Here is a 22,830-nt window from a genome sequence, read left to right on the forward strand (position 1 = left end):
ATCTAGCACAAACTTACTTCACCACCTCCACGGGAGGCAAAGTTTGTAAAACTGATTTGTGGGTGTGGTGAGGGGTGTATTTATAGGCATTTTGAATTTGGGAAACTTTGCCCCTCCTGGTAGGAATGTATATCCCATACGTCACTAGCTCATGGACTCTTGCTTACATAAAAGAAATATAATCCAGTTATAGATTGTGCATGTGATAGAGCGTACAAAACAAATGTATACAGGTGCACATGCCTTTAGCCATATAAAACAAACGTATACAGGTGCACATGCCTTTAGCCATACAAAACAAACGTATACAGGTGCACATGCCTTTAGACATATAAAACAAACGTATACAGGTGCACATGCCTTTAGCCATACAAAACAAACGTATACAGGTGCACATGACAGACAGACAGTACTGTAATCAGATAGGTAATATTTATATGTTATATAATACAGCTTATACATGTAACCTAATGGTAGTTTTATATCATGTTTATACACAGCACCCTCAGACAGACAGTACAGTAATCAGACAGGTAATATTTATATGTTATATAATACAGCTTATACATGTAACCTAAAGGTAGTTTTATATCATGTTTATACACAGCACCCTCAGACAGACAGTACAGTAATCAGACAGGTAATATTTATATGTTATATAATACAGCTTATACATGTAACATAAAGGTAGTTTTATATCATGTTTATACACAGCACCCTCAGACAGACAGTACAGTAATCAGACAGTAATATTTATATGTTATATAATACAGCTTATACATGTAACCTAAAGGTAGTTTTATATCATGTTTATACACAGCACCCTCAGACAGTACAGTAATCAGACAGGTAATATTTATATGTTATATAATACAGCTTATACATGTAACCTAAAACAGAATTTATGTTTACCTGATAAATTTCTTTCTCCAACGGTGTGTCCGGTCCACGGCGTCATCCTTACTTGTGGGATATTCTCCTCCCCAACAGGAAATGGCAAAGAGCCCAGCAAAGCTGGTCACATGATCCCTCCTAGGCTCCGCCTACCCCAGTCATTCGACCGACGTTAAGGAGGAATATTTGCATAGGAGAAACCATATGGTACCGTGGTGACTGTAGTTAAAGAAAATAAATTATCAGACCTGATTAAAAAACCAGGGCGGGCCGTGGACCGGACACACCGTTGGAGAAAGAAATTTATCAGGTAAACATAAATTCTGTTTTCTCCAACATTGGTGTGTCCGGACCACGGCGTCATCCTTACTTGTGGGAACCAATACCAAAGCTTTAGGACACGGATGAAGGGAGGGAGCAAATCAGGTCACCTAAATGGAAGGCACCACGGCTTGCAAAACCTTTCTCCCAAAAATAGCCTCAGAAGAAGCAAAAGTATCAAACTTGTAAAATTTGGTAAAAGTGTGCAGTGAAGACCAAGTCGCTGCCCTACATATCTGATCAACAGAAGCCTCGTTCTTGAAGGCCCATGTGGAAGCCACAGCCCTAGTGGAATGAGCTGTGATTCTTTCGGGAGGCTGCCGTCCGGCAGTCTCGTAAGCCAATCTGATGATGCTTTTAATCCAAAAAGAGAGAGAGGTAGAAGTTGCTTTTTGACCTCTCCTTTTACCTGAATAAACAACAAACAAGGAAGATGTTTGTCTAAAATCCTTTGTAGCATCTAAATAGAATTTTAGAGCGCGAACAACATCCAAATTGTGCAACAAACGTTCCTTCTTTGAAACTGGTTTTGGACACAGAGAAGGTACGATAATCTCCTGGTTAATGTTTTTGTTAGAAACAACTTTTGGAAGAAAACCAGGTTTAGTACGTAAAACCACCTTATCTGCATGGAACACCAGATAAGGAGGAGAACACTGCAGAGCAGATAATTCTGAAACTCTTCTAGCAGAAGAAATTGCAACTAAAAACAAAACTTTCCAAGATAATAACTTAATATCAACGGAATGTAAGGGTTCAAACGGAACCCCCTGAAGAACTGAAAGAACTAAGTTGAGACTCCAAGGAGGAGTCAAAGGTTTGTAAACAGGCTTGATTCTAACCAGAGCCTGAACAAAGGCTTGAACATCTGGCACAGCTGCCAGCTTTTTGTGAAGTAACACCGACAAGGCAGAAATCTGTCCTTTCAGGGAACTTGCCGATAATCCTTTTTCCAATCCTTCTTGAAGGAAGGATAGAATCCTAGGAATCTTAACCTTGTCCCAAGGGAATCCTTTAGATTCACACCAACAGATATATTTTTTCCAAATTTTGTGGTAAATCTTTCTAGTTACAGGCTTTCTGGCCTGAACAAGAGTATCGATAACAGAATCTGAGAAACCTCGCTTCGATAAAATCAAGCGTTCAATCTCCAAGCAGTCAGCTGGAGTGAAACCAGATTCGGATGTTCGAACGGACCCTGAACAAGAAGGTCTCGTCTCAAAGGTAGCTTCCAAGGTGGAGCCGATGACATATTCACCAGATCTGCATACCAAGTCCTGCGTGGCCACGCAGGAGCTATCAAGATCACCGACGCCCTCTCCTGATTGATCCTGGCTACCAGCCTGGGGATGAGAGGAAACGGCGGGAACACATAAGCTAGTTTGAAGGTCCAAGGTGCTACTAGTGCATCCACTAGAGCCGCCTTGGGATCCCTGGATCTGGACCCGTAGGAGGGAACTTTGAAGTTCTGACGAGAGGCCATTAGATCCATGTCTGGAATGCCCCACAGCTGAGTGACTTGGGCAAAGATTTCCGGATGGAGTTCCCACTCCCCCGGATGCAATGTCTGACGACTCAGAAAATCCGCTTCCCAATTTTCCACTCCCGGGATGTGGATAGCAGACAGGTGGCAGGAGTGAGACTCCGCCCATAGAATAATCTTGGTCACTTCTTCCATCGCTAGGGAACTCCTTGTTCCCCCCTGATGGTTGATGTACGCAACAGTCGTCATGTTGTCTGATTGAAACCGTATGAACTTGGTCCTCGCTAGCTGAGGCCAAGCCTTGAGAGCATTGAATATCGCTCTCAGTTCCAGAATATTTATCGGTAGAAGAGATTCTTCCCGAGACCAAAGACCCTGAGCTTTCAGGGATCCCCAGACCGCGCCCCAGCCCATCAGACTGGCGTCGGTCGTGACAATGACCCACTCTGGTCTGCGGAATGTCATCCCTTGTGACAGGTTGTCCAGGGACAGCCACCAACGGAGTGAGTCTCTGGTCCTCTGATTTACTTGTATCTTTGGAGACAAGTCTGTATAGTCCCCATTCCACTGACTGAGCATGCACAGTTGTAATGGTCTTAGATGAATGCGCGCAAAAGGAACTATGTCCATTGCCGCTACCATCAACCCGATCACTTCCATGCACTGAGCTACGGAAGGAAGAGGAACGGAATGAAGTATCCGACAAGAGTCCAGAAGTTTTGTTTTTCTGGCCTCTGTTAGAAAAATCCTCATTTCTGAGGAGTCTATAATTGTTCCCAAGAAGGGAACCCTTGTTGACGGGGATAGTGAACTCTTTTCCACGTTCACTTTCCAGCCGTGAGATCTGAGAAAGGCCAGGACGATGTCCGTGTGAGCCTTTGCTCGAGGGAGGGACGACGCTTGAATCAGAATGTCGTCCAGGTAAGGTACTACTGCAATGCCCCTTGGTCTTAGCACCGCTAGAAGGGACCCTAGTACCTTTGTGAAAATCCTTGGAGCAGTGGCTAATCCGAAAGGAAGCGCCACAAACTGGTAATGTTTGTCCAGGAATGCAAACCTTAGGAACCGATGATGTTCCTTGTGGATAGGAATATGTAGATACGCATCCTTTAAATCCACCGTGGTCATGAATTGACCTTCCTGGATGGAAGGAAGGATAGTTCGAATGGTTTCCATCTTGAACGATGGGACCTTGAGAAATTTGTTTAAGATCTTGAGATCTAAGATTGGTCTGAACGTTCCCTCTTTTTTGGGAACTATGAACAGATTGGAGTAGAACCCCATCCCTTGTTCTCTTAATGGAACAGGATGAATCACTCCCATTTTTAACAGGTCTTCTACACAATGTAAGAACGCCTGTCTTTTTATGTGGTCTGAAGACAACTGAGACCTGTGGAACCTTCCCCTTGGGGGAAGTCCCTTGAATTCCAGAAGATAACCCTGGGAGACTATTTCTAGCGCCCAAGGATCCAGAACATCTCTTGCCCAAGCCTGAGCGAAGAGAGAGAGTCTGCCCCCCACCAGATCCGGTCCCGGATCGGGGGCCAATATTTCATGCTGTCTTGGTAGCAGTGGCAGGTTTCTTGGCCTGCTTTCCCTTGTTCCAGCCTTGCATTGGTCTCCAAGCTGGCTTGGCTTGAGAAGTATTACCCTCTTGCTTAGAGGACGTAGCACTTTGGGCTGGTCCGTTTTTACGAAAGGGACGAAAATTAGGTCTATTTTTTGCCTTGAAAGGCCGATCCTGAGGAAGGGCGTGGCCCTTACCCCCAGTGATATCAGAGATAATCTCTTTCAAGTCAGGGCCAAACAGCGTTTTCCCCTTGAAAGGAATGTTTAGTAGCTTGTTCTTGGAAGACGCATCAGCCGACCAAGATTTCAACCAAAGCGCTCTGCGCGCCACAATAGCAAACCCAGAATTCTTAGCCGCTAACCTAGCCAATTGCAAAGTGGCGTCTAGAGTGAAAGAATTAGCCAATTTGAGAGCATTGATTCTGTCCATAATCTCCTCATAAGGAGGAGAATCACTATCGAGCACCTTTATCAGTTCATCAAACCAGAAATATGCGGCTGTAGTGACAGGGACAATGCATGAAATGGGTTGTAGAAGGTAACCCTGCTGAACAAACATCTTTTTAAGCAAACCTTCTAATTTTTTATCCATAGGATCTTTGAAAGCACAACTATCCTCTATGGGTATAGTGGTGCGTTTGTTTAAAGTAGAAACCGCTCCCTCGACCTTGGGGACTGACTGCCATAAGTCCTTTCTGGGGTCGACCATAGGAAACAATTTTTTAAATATGGGGGGAGGGACGAAAGGAATACCGGGCCTTTCCCATTCTTTATTAACAATGTCCGCCACCCGCTTGGGTATAGGAAAAGCTTCTGGGAGCCCCGGCACCTCTAGGAACTTGTCCATTTTACATAGTTTCTCTGGGATGACCAACTTTTCACAATCATCCAGAGTGGATAATACCTCCTTAAGCAAAATGCGGAGGTGTTCCAACTTAAATTTAAATGTAATCACATCAGATTCAGCCTGATGAGAAATGTTCCCTGAATCAGTAATTTCTCCCTCAGACAAAACCTCCCTGGCCCCCTCAGATTGGGTTAGGGGCCCTTCAGAGATATTAATATCAGCGTCGTCATGCTCTTCAGTAACTAAAACAGAGCAGCCACGCTTACGCTGACAAGGGTTCATTTTGGCTAAAATGTTTTTGACAGAATTATCCATTACAGCCGTTAATTGTTGCATAGTAAGGAGTATTGGCGCGCTAGATGTACTAGGGGCCTCCTGAGTGGGCAAGACTCGTGTAGACGAAGGAGGGAATGATGCAGTACCATGCTTACTCCCCTCACTTGAGGAATCATCTTGGGCATCATTGTCATTATCACATAAATCACATTTATTTAAATGAATAGGAATTCTGGCTTCCCCACATTCAGAACACAGTCTATCTGGTAGTTCAGACATGTTAAACAGGCATAAACTTGATAAGAAAGTACAAAAAAACGTTTTAAAATAAAACCGTTACTGTCACTTTAAATTTTAAACTGAACACACTTTAATACTGCAATTGCGAAAAAACATGAAGGAATTGTTCAAAATTCACCAAATTTTCACCACAGTGTCTTAAAGCCTTAAAAATATTGCACACCAAATTTGGAAGCTTTAACCCTTAAAATAACGGAACCGGAGCCGTTTTAAGCTTTAACCCCTTTACAGTCCCTGGTATCTGCTTTGCTGAGACCCAACCAAACCCAAAGGGGAATACGATACCAATGACGCCTTCAGAAAGTCTTTTCTAAGTATCAGAGCTCCTCTCACATGCGACTGCATGCCATGCCTCTCAAAAACAAGTGCGCCACACCGGCGCGAAAATGAGACTCTGCTTATGCTTTGGGAAAGCCCCTAAGAAATAAGGTGTCTAATACAGTGCCTGCCGATATTATTATATCAAAATACCCAGATAAAATGATTCCTCAAGGCTAAATATGTGTTAATAATGAATCGATTTAGCCCAGAAATGTCTACAGTCTAAATAAGCCCTTGTGAAGCCCTTATTTACGATCGTAATAAACATGGCTTACCGGATCCCATAGGGAAAATGACAGCTTCCAGCATTACATCGTCTTGTTAGAATGTGTCATACCTCAAGCAGCAAGAGACTGCACACTGTTCCCCCAACTGAAGTTAATTGCTCTCAACAGTCCTGTGTGGAACAGCCATGGATTTTAGTTACGGTTGCTAAAATCATTTTCCTCATACAAACAGAAATCTTCATCTCTTTTCTGTTTCTGAGTAAATAGTACATACCAGCACTATTTCAAAATAACAAACTCTTGATTGAATAATAAAAAACTACAGTTAAACACTAAAAAACTCTAAGCCATCTCCGTGGAGATGTTGCCTGTACAACGGCAAAGAGAATGACTGGGGTAGGCGGAGCCTAGGAGGGATCATGTGACCAGCTTTGCTGGGCTCTTTGCCATTTCCTGTTGGGGAGGAGAATATCCCACAAGTAAGGATGACGCCGTGGACCGGACACACCTATGTTGGAGAAATGTAGTTTTATATCATGTTTATACACAGCACCCTCAGACAGACAGTACAGTAATCAGACAGGTAATATTTATATGTTATATAATACAGTTTATACATGTAACCTAAAGGTAGTTTTATATAATTTTTATACACAGCACCCTCAGACAGACTGTACAGTAATCAGACAGTAATATTTATATGTTATATAATACAGCTTATACATGTAACCTAAAAGTAGATTTATATCATGTTTATACATAGCACCCTCAGACAGACAGTACTGTAATCAGACAGTAATATTTATATGTTATATAATACAGCTTATACATATAACCTAAAGGTAGTTTTATATCATGTTTATACACAGCACCCTCAGACAGACAGTACTGTAATCAGACAGGTAATATTTATATGTTATATAATACAGCTTATACATGTAACCTAAAGGTAGTTTTATATCATGTTTATACACAGCACCCTCAGACAGACAGTACAGTAATCAGACAGGTAATATTTATATAATACAGCTTATACACGTAACCTAAAGGTAGTTTTATATCATGTTTATACACAGCACCCTCAGACAGTACAGTACTGTAATCAGACAGGTAATATTTATATGTTATATAATACAGTTTATACATGTAACCTAAAGGTAGTTTTATATCATGTTTATACACAGCACACTCAGACAGACAGTACAGTAAACAGACAGTAATATTTATATGTTATATAATACAGCTTATACATGTAACCTAAAGGTAGTTTTATATCATGTTTATACACAGCACCCTCAGACAGTACTGTAATCAGACAGGTAATATTTATATGTAATATAATACAGCTTATACATGTAACCTAAAGGTAGTTTTATATCATGTTTATACACAGCACCATCAGACAGACAGTACAGTAATCAGACAGTAATATTTATATGTTATATAATACAGCTTATACATGTAACCTAAAGGTAGTTTATATCATGTTTATACACAGCACCCTCAGACAGACAGTACTGTAATCAGACAGTAATATTTATATGTTATATAATACAGCTTATACATGTAACCTAAAGGTAGTTTTATATCATGTTTATACACAGCACCCTCAGACAGTACAGTAATCAGACAGGTAATATTTATATGTTATATAATACAGATTATAGACTATATGAGAGCACAAAATTCAAACCAAAGATTCAGAAGATTGTGACTTACTGACATAGGAAAAACATAATTTATGTAAGAATTTACCTGATAAATTAATTTCTTTCATACTGGCAAGAGTCCATGAGCTAGCGACGTATGGGATATACAATCCTACCAGGAGAGGCAAAGTTTCCCAAACCTCAAAATGCCTATAAATAAACCCCTCACCACACCCACAATTCAGTTTAATGAATAGCCAAGCAGTGGGGTGATAAAGAAAGGAGTAGAAAGCATCAACAAAGGAATTTAGAAATAATTGTGCTTTATACAAAAAAATCATAACCACCATAAAAAGGGTGGGCCTAATGGACTCTTGCCAATAAGAAAGAAATTTATTTATCAGGTAAGTTCTTACATAAATTATGTTTTCTTTCATGTAATTGGCAAGAGTCCATGAGCTAGTGACGTATGGGATATCAATACCCAAAATGTGGAACTCCACTCAAGAGTCACTAGAGAGGGAGGGATAAAAATAAATAACAGCCATTTTCCGCTGAAAAAATAATCCACAACCCAAAATAAGTTATTCTCATAATGAAAAGAAAAACTTAAAACATCAGCAGAAGAATCAAACTGAAACAGCTGCCTGAAGAACTTTTCTACCAAAGACTGCTTCTGAAGAAGCAAATACATCAGAATGGTAGAATTTAGTAAATGTATGCAAAGAGGACCAAGTTGCTGCTTTGCAAATCTGATCAACTGAAGCTTCATTCTTAAAAGCCCACAAAGTGGAGCCTAATCTAGTAGAATGAGCTGTAATTCTCTGAGGCGGGGCCTGACCCGACTCTAAATCAGCTTGATGAATCAAAAGCTTTAACCAAGAAGCCAAGGAAATAGCAGAGGCCTTCTGACCTTTCCTAGGACCAGAAAATATAACAAATAGACTAGAAGTCTTCCTGAAATCTTTAGTAGCTTCAACATAATATTTCAAAGCTCTTACCACATCCAAAGAATGTAAGGATCTTTCTAAAGAATTCTTAGGATTAGGACACAAGGAAGGGACAACAATTTCTCTACTAATGTTGTTAGAATTCACAACTTTAGGTAAAAACTTAAATGAAGTCTGCAAAACCGCCTTATACTGATGAAAAATCAGAAAAGGAGATTCACAAGAAAGAGCAGATAGCTCATAAACTCTTCTAGCATAAGAGATGACCAAAAGGAACAACACTTTCCAAGAAAGTAGTTGAATGTCCAAAGAATGCATAGGCTCAAACGGAGGAGCCTGTAATGGTTTCAAAACCAAATTAAGACTCCAAGGAGGAGAAATTGATTTAATGACGGGCTTAATACGCACTAAAGCCTGTACAAAACAGTGACTATCAGGAAGTTAAGCAATCTTTCTGTGAAATAAAACTGAAAGAGCAGAGATTTATCCCTTCAAGGAACTTGCAGACAAACCCTTATCCAAAACATCCTGAAGAAACTGTAAAATTCTAGGAATTTTAAAAGAATGCCAAGAGAATTTATGAAAAGAACACCATGAAATGTAGGTCTTCCAAACTCGATAATAAATCTTTCTAGAAACATATTTACGAGCTTGTAACATAGTATTAAAGTTATTAAACCTCTATGACTTAGTACTAAGCGTTCAATTTCCATACCTTCAAATTTAATGATTTGAGATCCTGATGGAAAAACGGACCTTGAGACAGTAGGTCCGGCCTTAACGGAAGTGGCCAAGGTTGGACATCCGAACAAGATCTGCGTACCAAAACCTGTGTGGCCATGCTGGAGCCACCAGCAACACAAACGATTGTTCCATGATGATTTTGGATATCACTCTTGGAAGAAGAACTAGAGGAGGGAAAATGTAAGCAGGATGATAACACCAAGGAAGTGTCAGCTCATCCACTGCTTCCGCCTGAACATCCCTGGACCTGGACAGGTATCTGGGAAGTTTCTTGTTTAGATGAGAGGCCATGAGATCTATCTCTGGAAGACCCCACATCTGAACAATCAGAGAAAAACACATCTGGATGGAGAGACCACTACCCTGGATGTAAAGTCTGACGGCTGAGATAATCCGCCTCCCAATTGTCTACACCTGGGATATGCACCGCAGACAGGAGCTGGATTCCGCCCAAGTAAGTATCCGAGATACTTCTTTCATAGCTTGGGGACTGTGAGTCCCATCCTGATGATTGACATATGCCACAGTTGTGATATTGTCTGTCTGAAAGCAAATGAATGGTTCTCTCTTCAACAAAGGCCAAAACTGAAGAGCTCTAAGAATTGCACGAAGTTCTAAAATATTGATTGGTAATCTCGCCTCTTGATATTTCCAAACCCCTTGTGCTGTCAGAGATCCCCAAACAGCTCCCCAACCTGAACGACTTGCAAATGTAGTGATCACAGTCCAGGCTGGCCGATCAAAAGAAGCCCCTTGAACTAAACGATGGTGATTTAACCACCACGTCAGAGAGTGTCGAACATTGGGATTTAAGGATATTAACTGTGATATATTTGTATAATCCCTGCACCATTGATTCAGTATACAAAGCTGGAGAGGTCTCATGTGAAAACGAGCAAAAGGAATCGCGTCCGATGCTGCAGTCACGAGGCCTAATACTTCCATGCACATAGCCACTGAAGGGAATGACTGAGACTGAAGGTGCCGACAGGCTGCAACCAATTTCAATCGTCTCTTGTCTGTTAGAGACAGAGTCATGGACACTGAATCTATCTGGAAACCTAAAAAGGTGACCCTTGTCTGAGGAATCAAGAAACTTTTTGGTAAATTGATCCTCCAACCATGTTTTTGAAGAAACAACACTAGCTGATTTGTGTGAGATTCTGCAGAACGTAAAGACTGAGCTAGTACCAAGATATCGTCCAAATAAGGAAACACTGCAATACCCTGCTCTCTGATTACAGAGAGTAGGGCACCTAGAACCTTTGAAAAGATTATTTCGAGTTGTTGCTAGGCCAAATGGAAGAGCAACAAATTGGTAATGTTCGTCTAGAAAAGAGAATCTCAGGAACTGATAATGTTCTGGATGAATCAGAATATGAAGGTATGAGTCCTGCAAGTCTATTGTAGACATATAATGTCCTTGCTGAACAAAAGGCAGAATATTCCTTATAGTCACCATCTTGAAAGTTGGTACTCTTACATAACGATTCAAAATTTTCAGATCCAGAACTGGTCTGAATAAATTTTCCTTCTTTGGGACAATGAATAGATTTGAATAAAACCCCAGACCTTGCTCCTGAAAAGGAACCGGCATGATTACCCCTGAAGACTCCAGGTCTGAAACACACTTCAGGAAAGCCTGAGTTTTTACTAAATTTGCTGGGATACGCGAGAGAAAAAATCTCAAAGGAGGTCTTACTCTGATTCCTATTCGATAACCTTGAGAGACAATGCTCTGAATCCATTGATTTTGGACAGAATTTATCCAAAAATCCTTGAAAAACCTTAATCTGTCCCCTACCAGCTGAGCTGGAATGAGGGCCACACCTTCATGCGGACTTAGGGGCTGACTTTGGTTTTTTAAAAGGCTTGGATTTATTCCAATTTGAGGAAGGCTTCCATTTGAAAACAGATTCCTTGGGGGAAGGATTAGATTTTTGCTCCTTATTTTGACGAAAGGAATGAAAACGGTTAGAAGCCTTAGATTTACTCTTAGGTTTTTTATATTGAGGCAGAAAAACAGAATTTATGCTTACCTGATAAATTTCTCTCTCTTGTGGTGTATCCAGTCCACGGGTTCATCCTTTACTTGTGGGATATTCTCCTTCCCAACAGGAAGTGGCAAAGAGAGCACACAGCAGAGCTGTCCATATAGCTCCCCCTCTAGCTCCACCCCCCAGTCATTCGACCTAAGGTTAGGAAGAAAAAGGAGAAACCATAGGGTGCAGTGGTGACTGTAGTTTAAACAAAAAATTTACCTGACTTAGTAGCCAGGGTGGGCCGTGGACTGGATACACCACAAGAGAAAGAAATTTATCAGGTAAGCATAAATTCTGTTTTCTCTTGTAAGGTGTATCCAGTCCACGGGTTCATCCTTTACTTGTGGGATACCAATACCAAAGCTTTAGGACACGGATGAAGGGAGGGAACAAGTCAGGTAACCTAAATGGAAGGCACCACTGCTTGCAAAACCTTTCTCCCAAAAATAGCCTCCGAAGAAGCAAAAGTATCGAATTTGTAAAATTTGGAAATGGTATGCAGAGAAGACCAAGTCGCTGCCTTACAAATCTGTTCAACAGAAGCCTCATTTTTAAAAGCCCATGTGGAAGCCACTGCTCTGGTAGAATGAGCAGTAATTGTTTCAGGAGGCTGCTGGCCAGCAGTCTCATAGGCCAAAGGGATGATGCTTTTCAGCCAAAAGGAAAGAGGTAGCAGTCGCCTTCTGACCTCTCCTCTTACCAGAATATATAACAAACAAAGAAGTTGTTTGTCTGAAATCCTTAGTTGCTTGTAAATAGAACTTTAAAGCACGAACCACATCAAGATTGTGTAACAGACGTTCCTTCTTCGAAGAAGGATTAGGACACAGAGAAGGAACAACAATTTCCTGGTTAATATTCTTATTAGACACAACCTTAGGAAGAAAACCTGGTTTGGTACGCAAAACTACCTTATCTGCATGGAACACCAAATAAGGTGAGTCACACTGTAAAGCAGATAACTCTGAAACTCTTCAAGCAGAAGAGATAGCTACCATAAACAAAACTTTCCAAAATAAAAGCTTAATATCTATGTAATGTAAAGGTTCAAACGGAACCCCTTGCAGAAATGAAAGAACTAAATTCAGACTCCATGGCGGAGCCACAGGTCTATAAACAGACTTGATTCTGAATAAAGCCTGAGTAAACGCTTGAACGTCTGGTACCTCCGCCAGACGTTTGTGTAAAAGGATAGACAAAACAGATATCTGTCCTTTTAAGGAGCTAGCTGACAATCCTTTCTCCAATCCGTCTTGGAGAAAAGACAATATCCTGGGAATCCTAATCTTACTCCATGAGTAACCCTTGGATTCGCACCAACAAAGATATTTTCGCCAAATCTTATGGTAGATTTTCCTGGTGACAGGCTTTCTAGCCTGAATCAGGGTATCGATAACCGACTCAGAGAAACCACGCTTTGATAGAATTAGGCGTTCAATCTAAAAGCAGTCAGACGCAGAGAAATTAGATTTGGATGTTTGAAAGGACCTTGTAGTAGAAGGTCTTGCCTCATTGGCAGAGTCCATGGTGGAACGGATGACATGTCCACTAGGTCTGCATACCAGGTCCTGCGTGGCCACGCAGGCGCTATTAGAATCACTGACGCCCTCTCCTGCTTGATTCTGGCAACCAGACGAGGAAGGAGAGGAAACGGTGGAAACACATAGGCCAGATTGAAGGACCAAGGCGCTGCTAGAGCATCTATCAGCACCGCCTGGGGATCCCGGGACCTGGACCCATAAAGAGGAAGTTTGGTATACTGACGGGACGCCATCAGATCCAATTCTGGAGTGCCCCATAGCTGAGTCAGCTGGGCAAATACCTCCGGGTGGAGTTCCCACTCCCCCGGGTGAAAAGTCTGACGACTTAGAAAATCCGCCTCCCAGTTGTCTACTCCTTGGATGTGAATTGCTGAGAGATGGCAGGAGTGATCCTCCGCCCACCTGATTATTTTGGTTACTTCCATCATTGCTAGGGGACTCCTTGTTCCCCATTGATGGTTGATGTAAGCTACAGTCGTGATGTTGTCCGACTGAAATCTGATGAATTTGGCCGCAGCTAGCTGAGGCCATGCCTGAAGAGTGATGAATATCGCCCTCAGTTCCAGAATATTTATCGGGAGAAGAGCTTCTTCCCGAGACCATAAGCCCTGAGCTTTCAGGGAGTCCCAGACTGCACCCCAGCCCAACAGACTGGCGTCGGTCGTTACGATGATCCACTCTGGTCTGCGGAAACACATTCCCCGAGACAGGTGATCCTGAGACAACCACCAGAGAAGAGAATCTCTGGTTCCCTGGTCCAACTGTATTTGAGGAGACAAATCTGCATAATCCCCATTCCACTGTTTGAGCATGCATAGTTGCAGTGGTCTGAGGTGTATCCGAGCAAAAGGGACTATGTCCATTGCCGCTACCATTAGTCCGATTGTCTCCATGCACTGAGCTACAGATGGTCGAGGAATGGAATGAAGAGCTCGGCAAGTGGTTAAAAGTTTTAACTTTCTGACCTCCGTTTTAATTTCTACCGAATCTAATAGAGTTCCTAGGAAGGAAACTCTTGTGAGGGGGGAGAGAGAACTCTTTTTGATGTTCACCTTCCACCCGTGAGACCTCAGAAAGGCCCATACAATTTCCGTGTGAGACTTGGCTCTTTGGAAAGTCGACGCCTGAAATAAGATGTCGTCTAGATAAGGCGCCACTGCTATGCCCCGCGGTCTTAGAACCGCCAGGAGGGACCCTAGCACCTTTGTGAAAATTCTGGGAGCAGTGGCCAACCCGAAAGGAAGAGCCACAAACTGATAATGCTTGTCCAGAAAGGCGAACCTGAGAAACTGGTGATGATCTTTGTGGATAGGAATGTGCAGATACGCATCCTTTAGATCCACGGTAGTCATATATTGACCCTCCTGGATCATTGGTAAGATTGTCCGAATGGTCTTGAATTTGTTTAGAATTTTGAGATCCAGGATTGGTCTGAAAGTTCCTTCTTTTTTGGGAACCACAAACAGGTTTGAGTAAAAATCCAGCCCTTGTTCCACAATTGGAACTGGGTGGATCCCTCCCATTGTATGTAGCTCTTCTACACAGCGTAAGAACGCCTCTTTCTTTGTCTGGTCTGAGGACAGACGAGAAATGTGGAACCTTCCCCTTGGAGGGGAGTCCTTGAATTCTAGAAGATATCCCTGGGATACAATCTCTAAGGCCCAGGCCTGAGCGAAGAGAGAGAGTCTGCCCCCTACTAGATCCGGTCCCAGATCGGGGGCTAGACCCTTAATGCTGTCTTTGAGGCAGCTGCGGGCTTCTTGGCCTGTTTACCCTTGTTCCAGCCCTGGTAAGGTTTCCAGGCTGCCCTGGGTTGTGAAGTGTTACCCTCTTGCTTTGCAGCAGGGGAGGATGAAGCGAGACCGCTCCTGAAATTCCGAAAGGAACGAAAATTATTTTGTTTGTTCTTTGTCTTAAAGGACTTGTCCTGAGGGAGAGCATGGCCTTTTCCCCCAGTGATTTCGGAGATAATCTCTTTCAATTCAGGCCCGAAAAGGGTCTTTTCTTTGAAAGGGATGATCAATAGTTTGGATTTTGATGACACATCGGCCGACCAGGACTTTAGCCATAGCGCCCTGCATGCCAAAATAGCGAAACCGGAATTCTTCGCCGCTAACTTAGCTAGTTGGAAAGCGGCATCTGTGATAAAAGAATTAGCCAGCTTAAGAGCCTTAATTCTGTCCATAATGTCCTCATATGAGGTCTCCGTCTGGAGCGCATCTTCCAGCACCTTGAACCAGAAAGCAGCTGCAGTAGTTACAGGAACAATGCACGCAATAGGTTGGAGAAGAAAACCTTGTTGAACAAAAATTTTCTTAAGTAAACCCTCTAATTTTTTTATCCATAGGGTCTTTAAAAGCACAACTGTCTTCAATTGGTATGGTTGTGCGTTTAGCAAGTGAAGAAACAGCCCCCTCCACCTTAGGGACCGTCTGCCACGAGTCCCGTATGGGGTCAGATATGGGGAACATTTTCTTAAAAACAGGAGGGGGAACAAAGGGAATACCTGGTCTATCCCACTCCCTAGTTACTAAATCCGCAATCCTCTTAGGGAACGGGAACACATCAGTGTAAACAGGAACTTCTAGGTACTTGTCCATTTTACACAATTTCTCTGGAACCACCAAAGGGTCGCAGTCATCCAGAGTAACTAATACCTCCCTGAGCAATAAGCGGAGGTGTTCTAGTTTAAACTTAAAAGCCAACGTATCCGAGTCTGTCTGAGGAGCAACCTTTCCCGAATCGGAAATTTCTCCCCCAGACAGCACCCTCCCTCGCCCCCATTTCAGAGCGTTGTGAGTGTATATCGGATACGGCTACCAAAGCGTCAGAATGCTCAGAATCTGTTCTTAAAAACAGAGCTATCACGCTTTGCAGGTAACACAGGCAGTTTAGATAAAAACACTGAGAGGGTATTATTCATAACTGCCACCAAGTCTTGCAAGGTTAAAGAGTTAGACGCACTAGAGGTGCTAGGCGTCGCTTGAGCGGGCGTAACTGGTTGTGACACTTGGGGAGAGGTTAACGGGCTAACCTCATTACCTTCTGTCTGAGAATCATCTTGGGCCACATTTTTAAGTGCAACAATATGTTCTTTAAAGTGAATAGACAAATCAGTACAAGTGGGACACATTCTGAGAGGGGGTTCCACCATGGCTTCTAAACACATTGAACAAGGATATTCCTTGGTATCAGACATGTTTAACAGACTAGTAGTAAGACAAACAGGCTTAGAAATCACTTTAATCAAGTAAAAACACACTTTGCAAAAAACGTTACTGTGCCTTTAAGAGATAAAAAAGGTACACAATTTTCCAAAACAGTGAAAAATGCAGCAAACTTTTCGAAATTTTCACAGTATGTACCTAAAGCATTGGTAAGATTGCACAACTAGCAACCAAAATGATTAACCCCTTAATGCCCAAACCGGATCAATAGTAAGCTAACAACCGGTTAAAACAAATTCAGCACCTTGCCACAGCTCTGCTGTGGCCCTACCTGTCCTTAGGGACCATATTTGTGGGGGGAAAGCTTCTTATAGGCCCTCAAACTGCAGCAGGACCCTCCATGTGAAACAGCCTGAAGATCTAGTCAGTATAACTGCGCATCTGAGGCGCAAAATTAGGCCCCTCCCACCTTACTCCGGTGATGTGAGGCCTAAAGAAACACTCCTAAGTGTTTTAATAATAGCCATGTGGGTAACAACCCCTGAAAGAAACCCAAAGGAACCTTCAAAGTGTCTCAAAAAACGATATTTATCAGTAAAAACCGTTTGCCATTAAATAGTGTCAACCGGCATAAATTAGCCCTGTTATGTAAGCTTGCAATTCCATACTTAGTCTCTGAATAAAGCTTACCCTTCCCTCATGGGGATCTTATCAGTCTTTTCTAGAAATAAATGACTGAACATACCTTATTGAAGCTTAACCTGCAAACCGTTCCCCCCCAACTGAAGTTTTCTTGTACTCCTCAGTCCTTTGTGGGAACAGCAGTGGATTTTAGTTACAACATGCTAAAATCATTTTCCTCCCTGCAGAAATCTTCATCTCTTTTCTGCTAGAGAGTAAATAGTACACACCGGTACCATTTAAAATAACAAACTTTTGCTTGTATAAAACAAAACTACAATTCTAACACCACATTCACTTTACCCTTCCGAGAGGGACCCTATTGCTTAGAGCCGGCAAAGAGAATGACTGGGGGGTGGAGCTAGAGGGGGAGCTATCTGCGCGCCAGTATAGTAAAACACAGAATTCTTAGCCGTTAGTCTAGTCAAATGAACAAAGGCATCAGAAAACAAAGGAATTGGCTAGCATAAGCTTGTCAAATATATTCATCCAATGGAGTCGCTAACTGTAAAGCCTCATCAAGAGACTCAACCCAGAACGCCGCAGCAGCAGTGACAGAAGCAATGTATGCAAGGGGCTGCAGGATAAAACCCTGTTGAATAAACATTTTTTATCCATTGGATCTAAAAAGCACAACTGTCATCGCCAGAGGTAGTGGTACGCTTAGCTAGAGTGAAACTCTTCTCTCCACCTTAGGAACTGTCTGCCAGAAGTCCCGTGTGGTGGTAACTATTAGAAAACATTCTTCTAAAAAATAGGAAGGGAAGAGAACGGCACACCTGGTCTATCCCATTCCTTATTAAAAAAAAAAAAAAAAAAAAAAAATTTTTAGTAAACCTCTTTAGGTATTGGAAAAACATCAGTACACACCGGCACTGCATATTATTTATCCAGTCTACACAATTTCTCTGGCCCTGCGATTGTACACATTCATTCAGAGCAGCCAAAGCCTCCCTGAGCAACAAGTGGAGGTTCTCAAGCATAAATTTTAAATGTAGAAATATCAGAATCAGGTTAAATCATCTTCCCTGAGTCAAAAAAATCACCCACAGACTAAGCATATTGTGAGGTAGTATCATACATGGCTCTTAAAGCGTCTGTATGCTCTGTATCTACCCCAGAGCTATCTGCTTTCCTTTAATTTCAGGTAGTCTGACTAATACTGCTGCCAGAGTATTATTCACCACCTTTGCCATGTCTTGTAAAATAAACGCTATGGACGCCCTTGATGTACTTGGCGCCATTTGAGCGTGAGTCCCTGAAGCGGGAGTCGAAGGGTCTGACACGTGGGGAGAGTTAATCGGCATAACTTTCCCCTCGACAGAATCCCCTGGTAAAATAAACGCTATAGGTGCCCTTGATGTACATGGCGCCATTTGAGCGTGAGTCCCTAAAGCGGGAGTCAAAAGGTCTGACACGTGGGGAGAGTTAGTCGGCATAACTACCCCCACGACAGAATCCTCTGGTGATAATGTTTTTAAAGACAAAAAATGATCTTTATTGTTTAACATGAAATCAGTACATCTGGTACACATTCTAAGATGGGGTTCCACCATGGCTTTAAAACATAATGAACACAGAGCTTCCTCTATGTCAGACATGTTAGAACAGACTAATAATGAGACTAATAAGCTTGGAAAACACTTTAAATCAAGTTAACAAGCAAATATATAAAACGTTACTGTGCCTTTAAGAGAAACAAATTTTGTCAAAATTTGAAAAACAGTGAAAAAAGGCAGTAAAACAAACGAAATTTTTACAGTACATGTAATAAGGTAACAGAGAATTGCACCCACTTGCAAATGGATGATTAACCCCTTAATGCAAAAAACAGATCAAAAAAACGACATAGACGTTTTTAAAAACAGACACAACAAAACTGCCACAGCAGAGCTGTGGATTACCTTCCCTATAAACGATTTTGGAAGTCTTTTTAGCCCTTTAGAAATGTCCTGTAGTATTCATAGGACTGCTGAGGGAATCTGGATAATTCATTTTGTAATTTTAACTGCGCAAAAAAGCGCTAAATTAGGCCCCTCCCACTCATATTACAACAGTGGGAAGCTTCAGTTAACTGTTTCTATGCAAAATTTAAGCCAGCCATGTGGAAAAAACTTAGGCCCCAATAAGTTTTATCACCAAACATATGTTAAAAACGATTAAACATGCCAGCAAACGTTTTAAAACACATTTTTACAAGAGTATGTATCTCTATTAATAAGCCTGATACCAGTCGCTTTTACTGCATTTAAGGCTATACCAACATTACAGTGTTATCACCAATGTACGTTAAAAAACGATTAAACATGCCAGCAAACGTTTTAAAACACATTTTTATAAGAGTATGTATCTCTATTAATAAGCCTGATACCAGTCGCTATCGCTGCATTTAAGGCTTTACTTACATTATTTCGGTATCAGCAGTATTTTCTTAGTCAATTCCATTCCTAGAAAAATATCTTACTGCACATACCTTTTCTGCAGGAAAACCTGCACGCCATTCCCCCTCTGAAGTACCTCACTCCTCAGAATGTGTGAGAACAGCAAATGGATCTCAGTTACGTCTGCTAAGATCATAGAAAAACGCAGGCAGATTCTTCTTCCAAATACTGCCTGAGAAAAACAGCACACTCCGGTGCCATTTAAAAATAACAAACTTTTGATTGAAGAATAAACTAAGTAGAAAGCACCACAGACTCTCATGACCTCCTATCTATGTTGAGGCTTGCAAGAGAATGACTGAATATGGCAGTTAAGGGAGGAGCTATATAGCAGCTTTGCTGTGGGTGGACTCTTGCAACTTCCTGTTGTGAAGGAGAATATATTCCATAAGTAATGGATGATCCGTGGACTGGATACACTTAACAAGAGAAACAGCATTTAAACGTTTACTAGTCTTAATGTCAAGAGGACTAGCTTCCTCAATATCCAAAGTAATTAACACTTCTTTTAACAAAGAACGCATATACTCTATTTTAAACAAATAAGTAGATTTGTCAGTGTCAATATCTGAGGAAGGATTCTGAATCAGATAGATCCTCGTCATCAGAGGAGGATAAATCATTATGTTGTCGGTCATTTGAAATGTCATCAACTTTACGAGAAGTTTTAAAAGACCTTTTACGTTTATTAGAAGGCGGAAATGCAGACAAAGCCTTCTGAATAGAATCAGTAACAAATTCTTTACGATTCATAGGCATATCATGTACATTAGAAGTTGAAGAAACTGCAACTGGCAATGTACTATTACTGATGGATACTTTCTCTACATGTAAAAGTTTATCATGACAACTATTACAAATGACATTTGGAGATATAATTTCCACAATCTTACAACAAATGCACTTAGTTTTGGTAGAACCGATGTCAGGCAGCAAAGTTCCAACAGATACTTCTGAAACAGGATCAGATTGAGACATCTTGCAAAATGTAAAAGAAAAAACAACATATAAAGCAAAATTATCAATTTCCTTATATGACAGTTTCAGGAATGGGAAAAAATGCAAACAGCATAGCCCTCTGACATAGAAAGAGGCAAACAGCAATGGGGTATAAAACCAATGAAAAAATTTGGCGCAAAGTATGACGCACAACGTAAGTGAAATAACACACTTGCGTCACTAACGACGCAACCGTGTGTAAGGCTTCCGCGTCAACTACGACACCGGAAATGACGAACTTGCGTCAACGGACGTACTTTTCAAGCCAAAAAATTCTCACACCAAGAATGACGCAATAAAGTCTAGCATTTGACGCACCCGCGGGCCTAATGCTGCCCGCAATTTGTAAGAAAAAAAGTAGTCAATTTAAAAAAAAGACTAAACCCCAGGTAAGAAAAAAATATTTCTAATATGTTTATTTCCCAAATATGAAACTGACAGTCTGCACAAGGAAATACATGAACCTGACTCATGGCAAATATAAGTACAAAACATATATTAAGAACTTTATATAAATGCATAAAGTGCCAGACCATAGCTGGGGTGTCTAAAGTAATAAAAAACATACTTACCAAAAGACACCCATCCACATATAGCAGATAGCCAGACCAGTACTGAAACAGTTATCAGTAGAGGTAATGGTATAGGAGAGTATATCGTCGATCTGAAAAGGGAGGTAGGAGATGAATCTCTACGACTGATAACAGAGAACCTATGAAATAGACCCCCCGTTAGGGAAATCATCGTATTCAATAAGTGATACTCTCCACGTCCCTCTGACATTCGCTGTACTCTGAGAGGAATCAGGCTTCAAAAAAGCTGAGAAGCGCATATCAACATAGAAATCTTAGCACAAACTTTCTTCACCACCTCCATAGGAGGCAAAGTTTGTAAAACTGATTTGTGGGTGTGGTGGGGGTGTATTCATAGGCCTTTTGAGGTTTGGGAAACTTTGCCCCTCCTGGTAGAATTGTATATCCCATACGTCACTAGCTCATGGACTCTTGCTAATTACATGAAAGAAATAGCAATTTTAATACATTTAAAAACAATATTAATGAAAATGTTTGGAATAAACAAAGTTTCCCCTAAATACTAAAGCAAAATCTGCCACAAAACTAAGGGGCGCTGCGTTTAACCTCTGGCAGTTGTAGAACAGCAACTCACTGCATAGCTAAGGATTAAATTATCACACCACATTGAGAGATACCTACGCCATTCAAGCTTCCAAGGTCCTTCACACGATGCTCATCTTTATCCTGATCGTAGTTTATCACAGCGTGCTGTTTATCCACACTGCGGGACTGAGAGAAAAAAAAGGGTTATTGGTTGCACAGTGTCAGTGGTGTGGAGAGGCACATATGCATATAGAGGTCAGAATACAGAGTGTATATATATTTATTTATTTAATAACCCCGAAAAGTCACTTTTATTTGCATTAAACAGGTGTTTGCTCTCAAGACCCGGCGAGTGCTTTTTACCTTTTGGATACATGAATTTGCTTATAAAGCACCCCGGGCAGGATATATATACACTAAGTCTCTGTGAGTGCTATACCAACCTGGATAAAAACAGAATTTATGCTTACCTGATAAATTACTTTCTCTTACGGTGTATCCAGTCCATGGTTTCATCCTTACTTGTGGGATATTCTCAATCCCTACAGGAAGTGTCAAAGAGAGCACACAGCAAAGCTGTCCATATAGCTCCCCTCAGGCTCCGCCCCCCCAGTCATTCGACCAATGGTTAGGAGAAAAAGGAGAACCATAGGGTGCAGTGGTGACTGTAGTTATTTTAAAAATTAAATTTAAACCTGACCGAATTGTCAGGGCGGGCCGTGGACTGGATACACCGTAAGAGAAAGTAATTTATCAGGTAAGCATAAATTCTGTTTTCTCTTACTTGGTGTATCCAGTCCACGGTTTCATCCTTACTTGTGGGATACCAATACCAAAGCTTTAGGACACGGATGAAGGGAGGGAACAAGTCAGGTAACCTAAATGGAAGGCACCACTGCTTGCAAAACCTTTCTCCCAAAAATAGCCTCCGAAGAAGCAAAAGTATCGAATTTGTAAAATTTGGCAAATGTATGCAGAGAAGACCAAGTCGCTGCCTTACAAATCTGTTCAACAGAAGCCTCATTCTTGAAGGCCCATGTGGAAGCCACAGCTCTGGTTGAATGAGCTGTAATTCGTTCAGGAGGCTGCTGTCCAGCAGTCTCATAAGCCAATCGGATGATGCTTTTCAGCCAGAAGGAAAGAGAGGTAGCAGTCGCTTTCTGACCTCTCCTCTTACCAGAATAGACAACAAACAAGGATGATGTTTGTCTGAAATCTTTAGTTGCTTTTAAATAGAATTTCAAAGCACGAACCACGTCA

The 22,830-nt window shown here is 41.5% G+C and overlaps 1 protein-coding gene across 1 annotated transcript in view; it reads right to left on the minus strand.

Annotated features, from left to right (window-relative positions):
• The window catches only part of CEP170B (centrosomal protein 170B), a 325,448-nt gene that overhangs the window by 226,748 nt on the left and 75,870 nt on the right, over window positions 1-22,830 (minus strand). The window contains exon 3 of the mRNA XM_053697256.1: window positions 21,667-21,756. Within this exon, the coding sequence (XP_053553231.1) occupies window positions 21,667-21,756 (90 nt within the window). The remainder of the gene's footprint in view (window positions 1-21,666; window positions 21,757-22,830) is intronic.

Source organism: Bombina bombina, chromosome 1 (genome assembly GCF_027579735.1).
Source record: "Bombina bombina isolate aBomBom1 chromosome 1, aBomBom1.pri, whole genome shotgun sequence".
Taxonomy (NCBI): domain Eukaryota; kingdom Metazoa; phylum Chordata; class Amphibia; order Anura; family Bombinatoridae; genus Bombina; species Bombina bombina.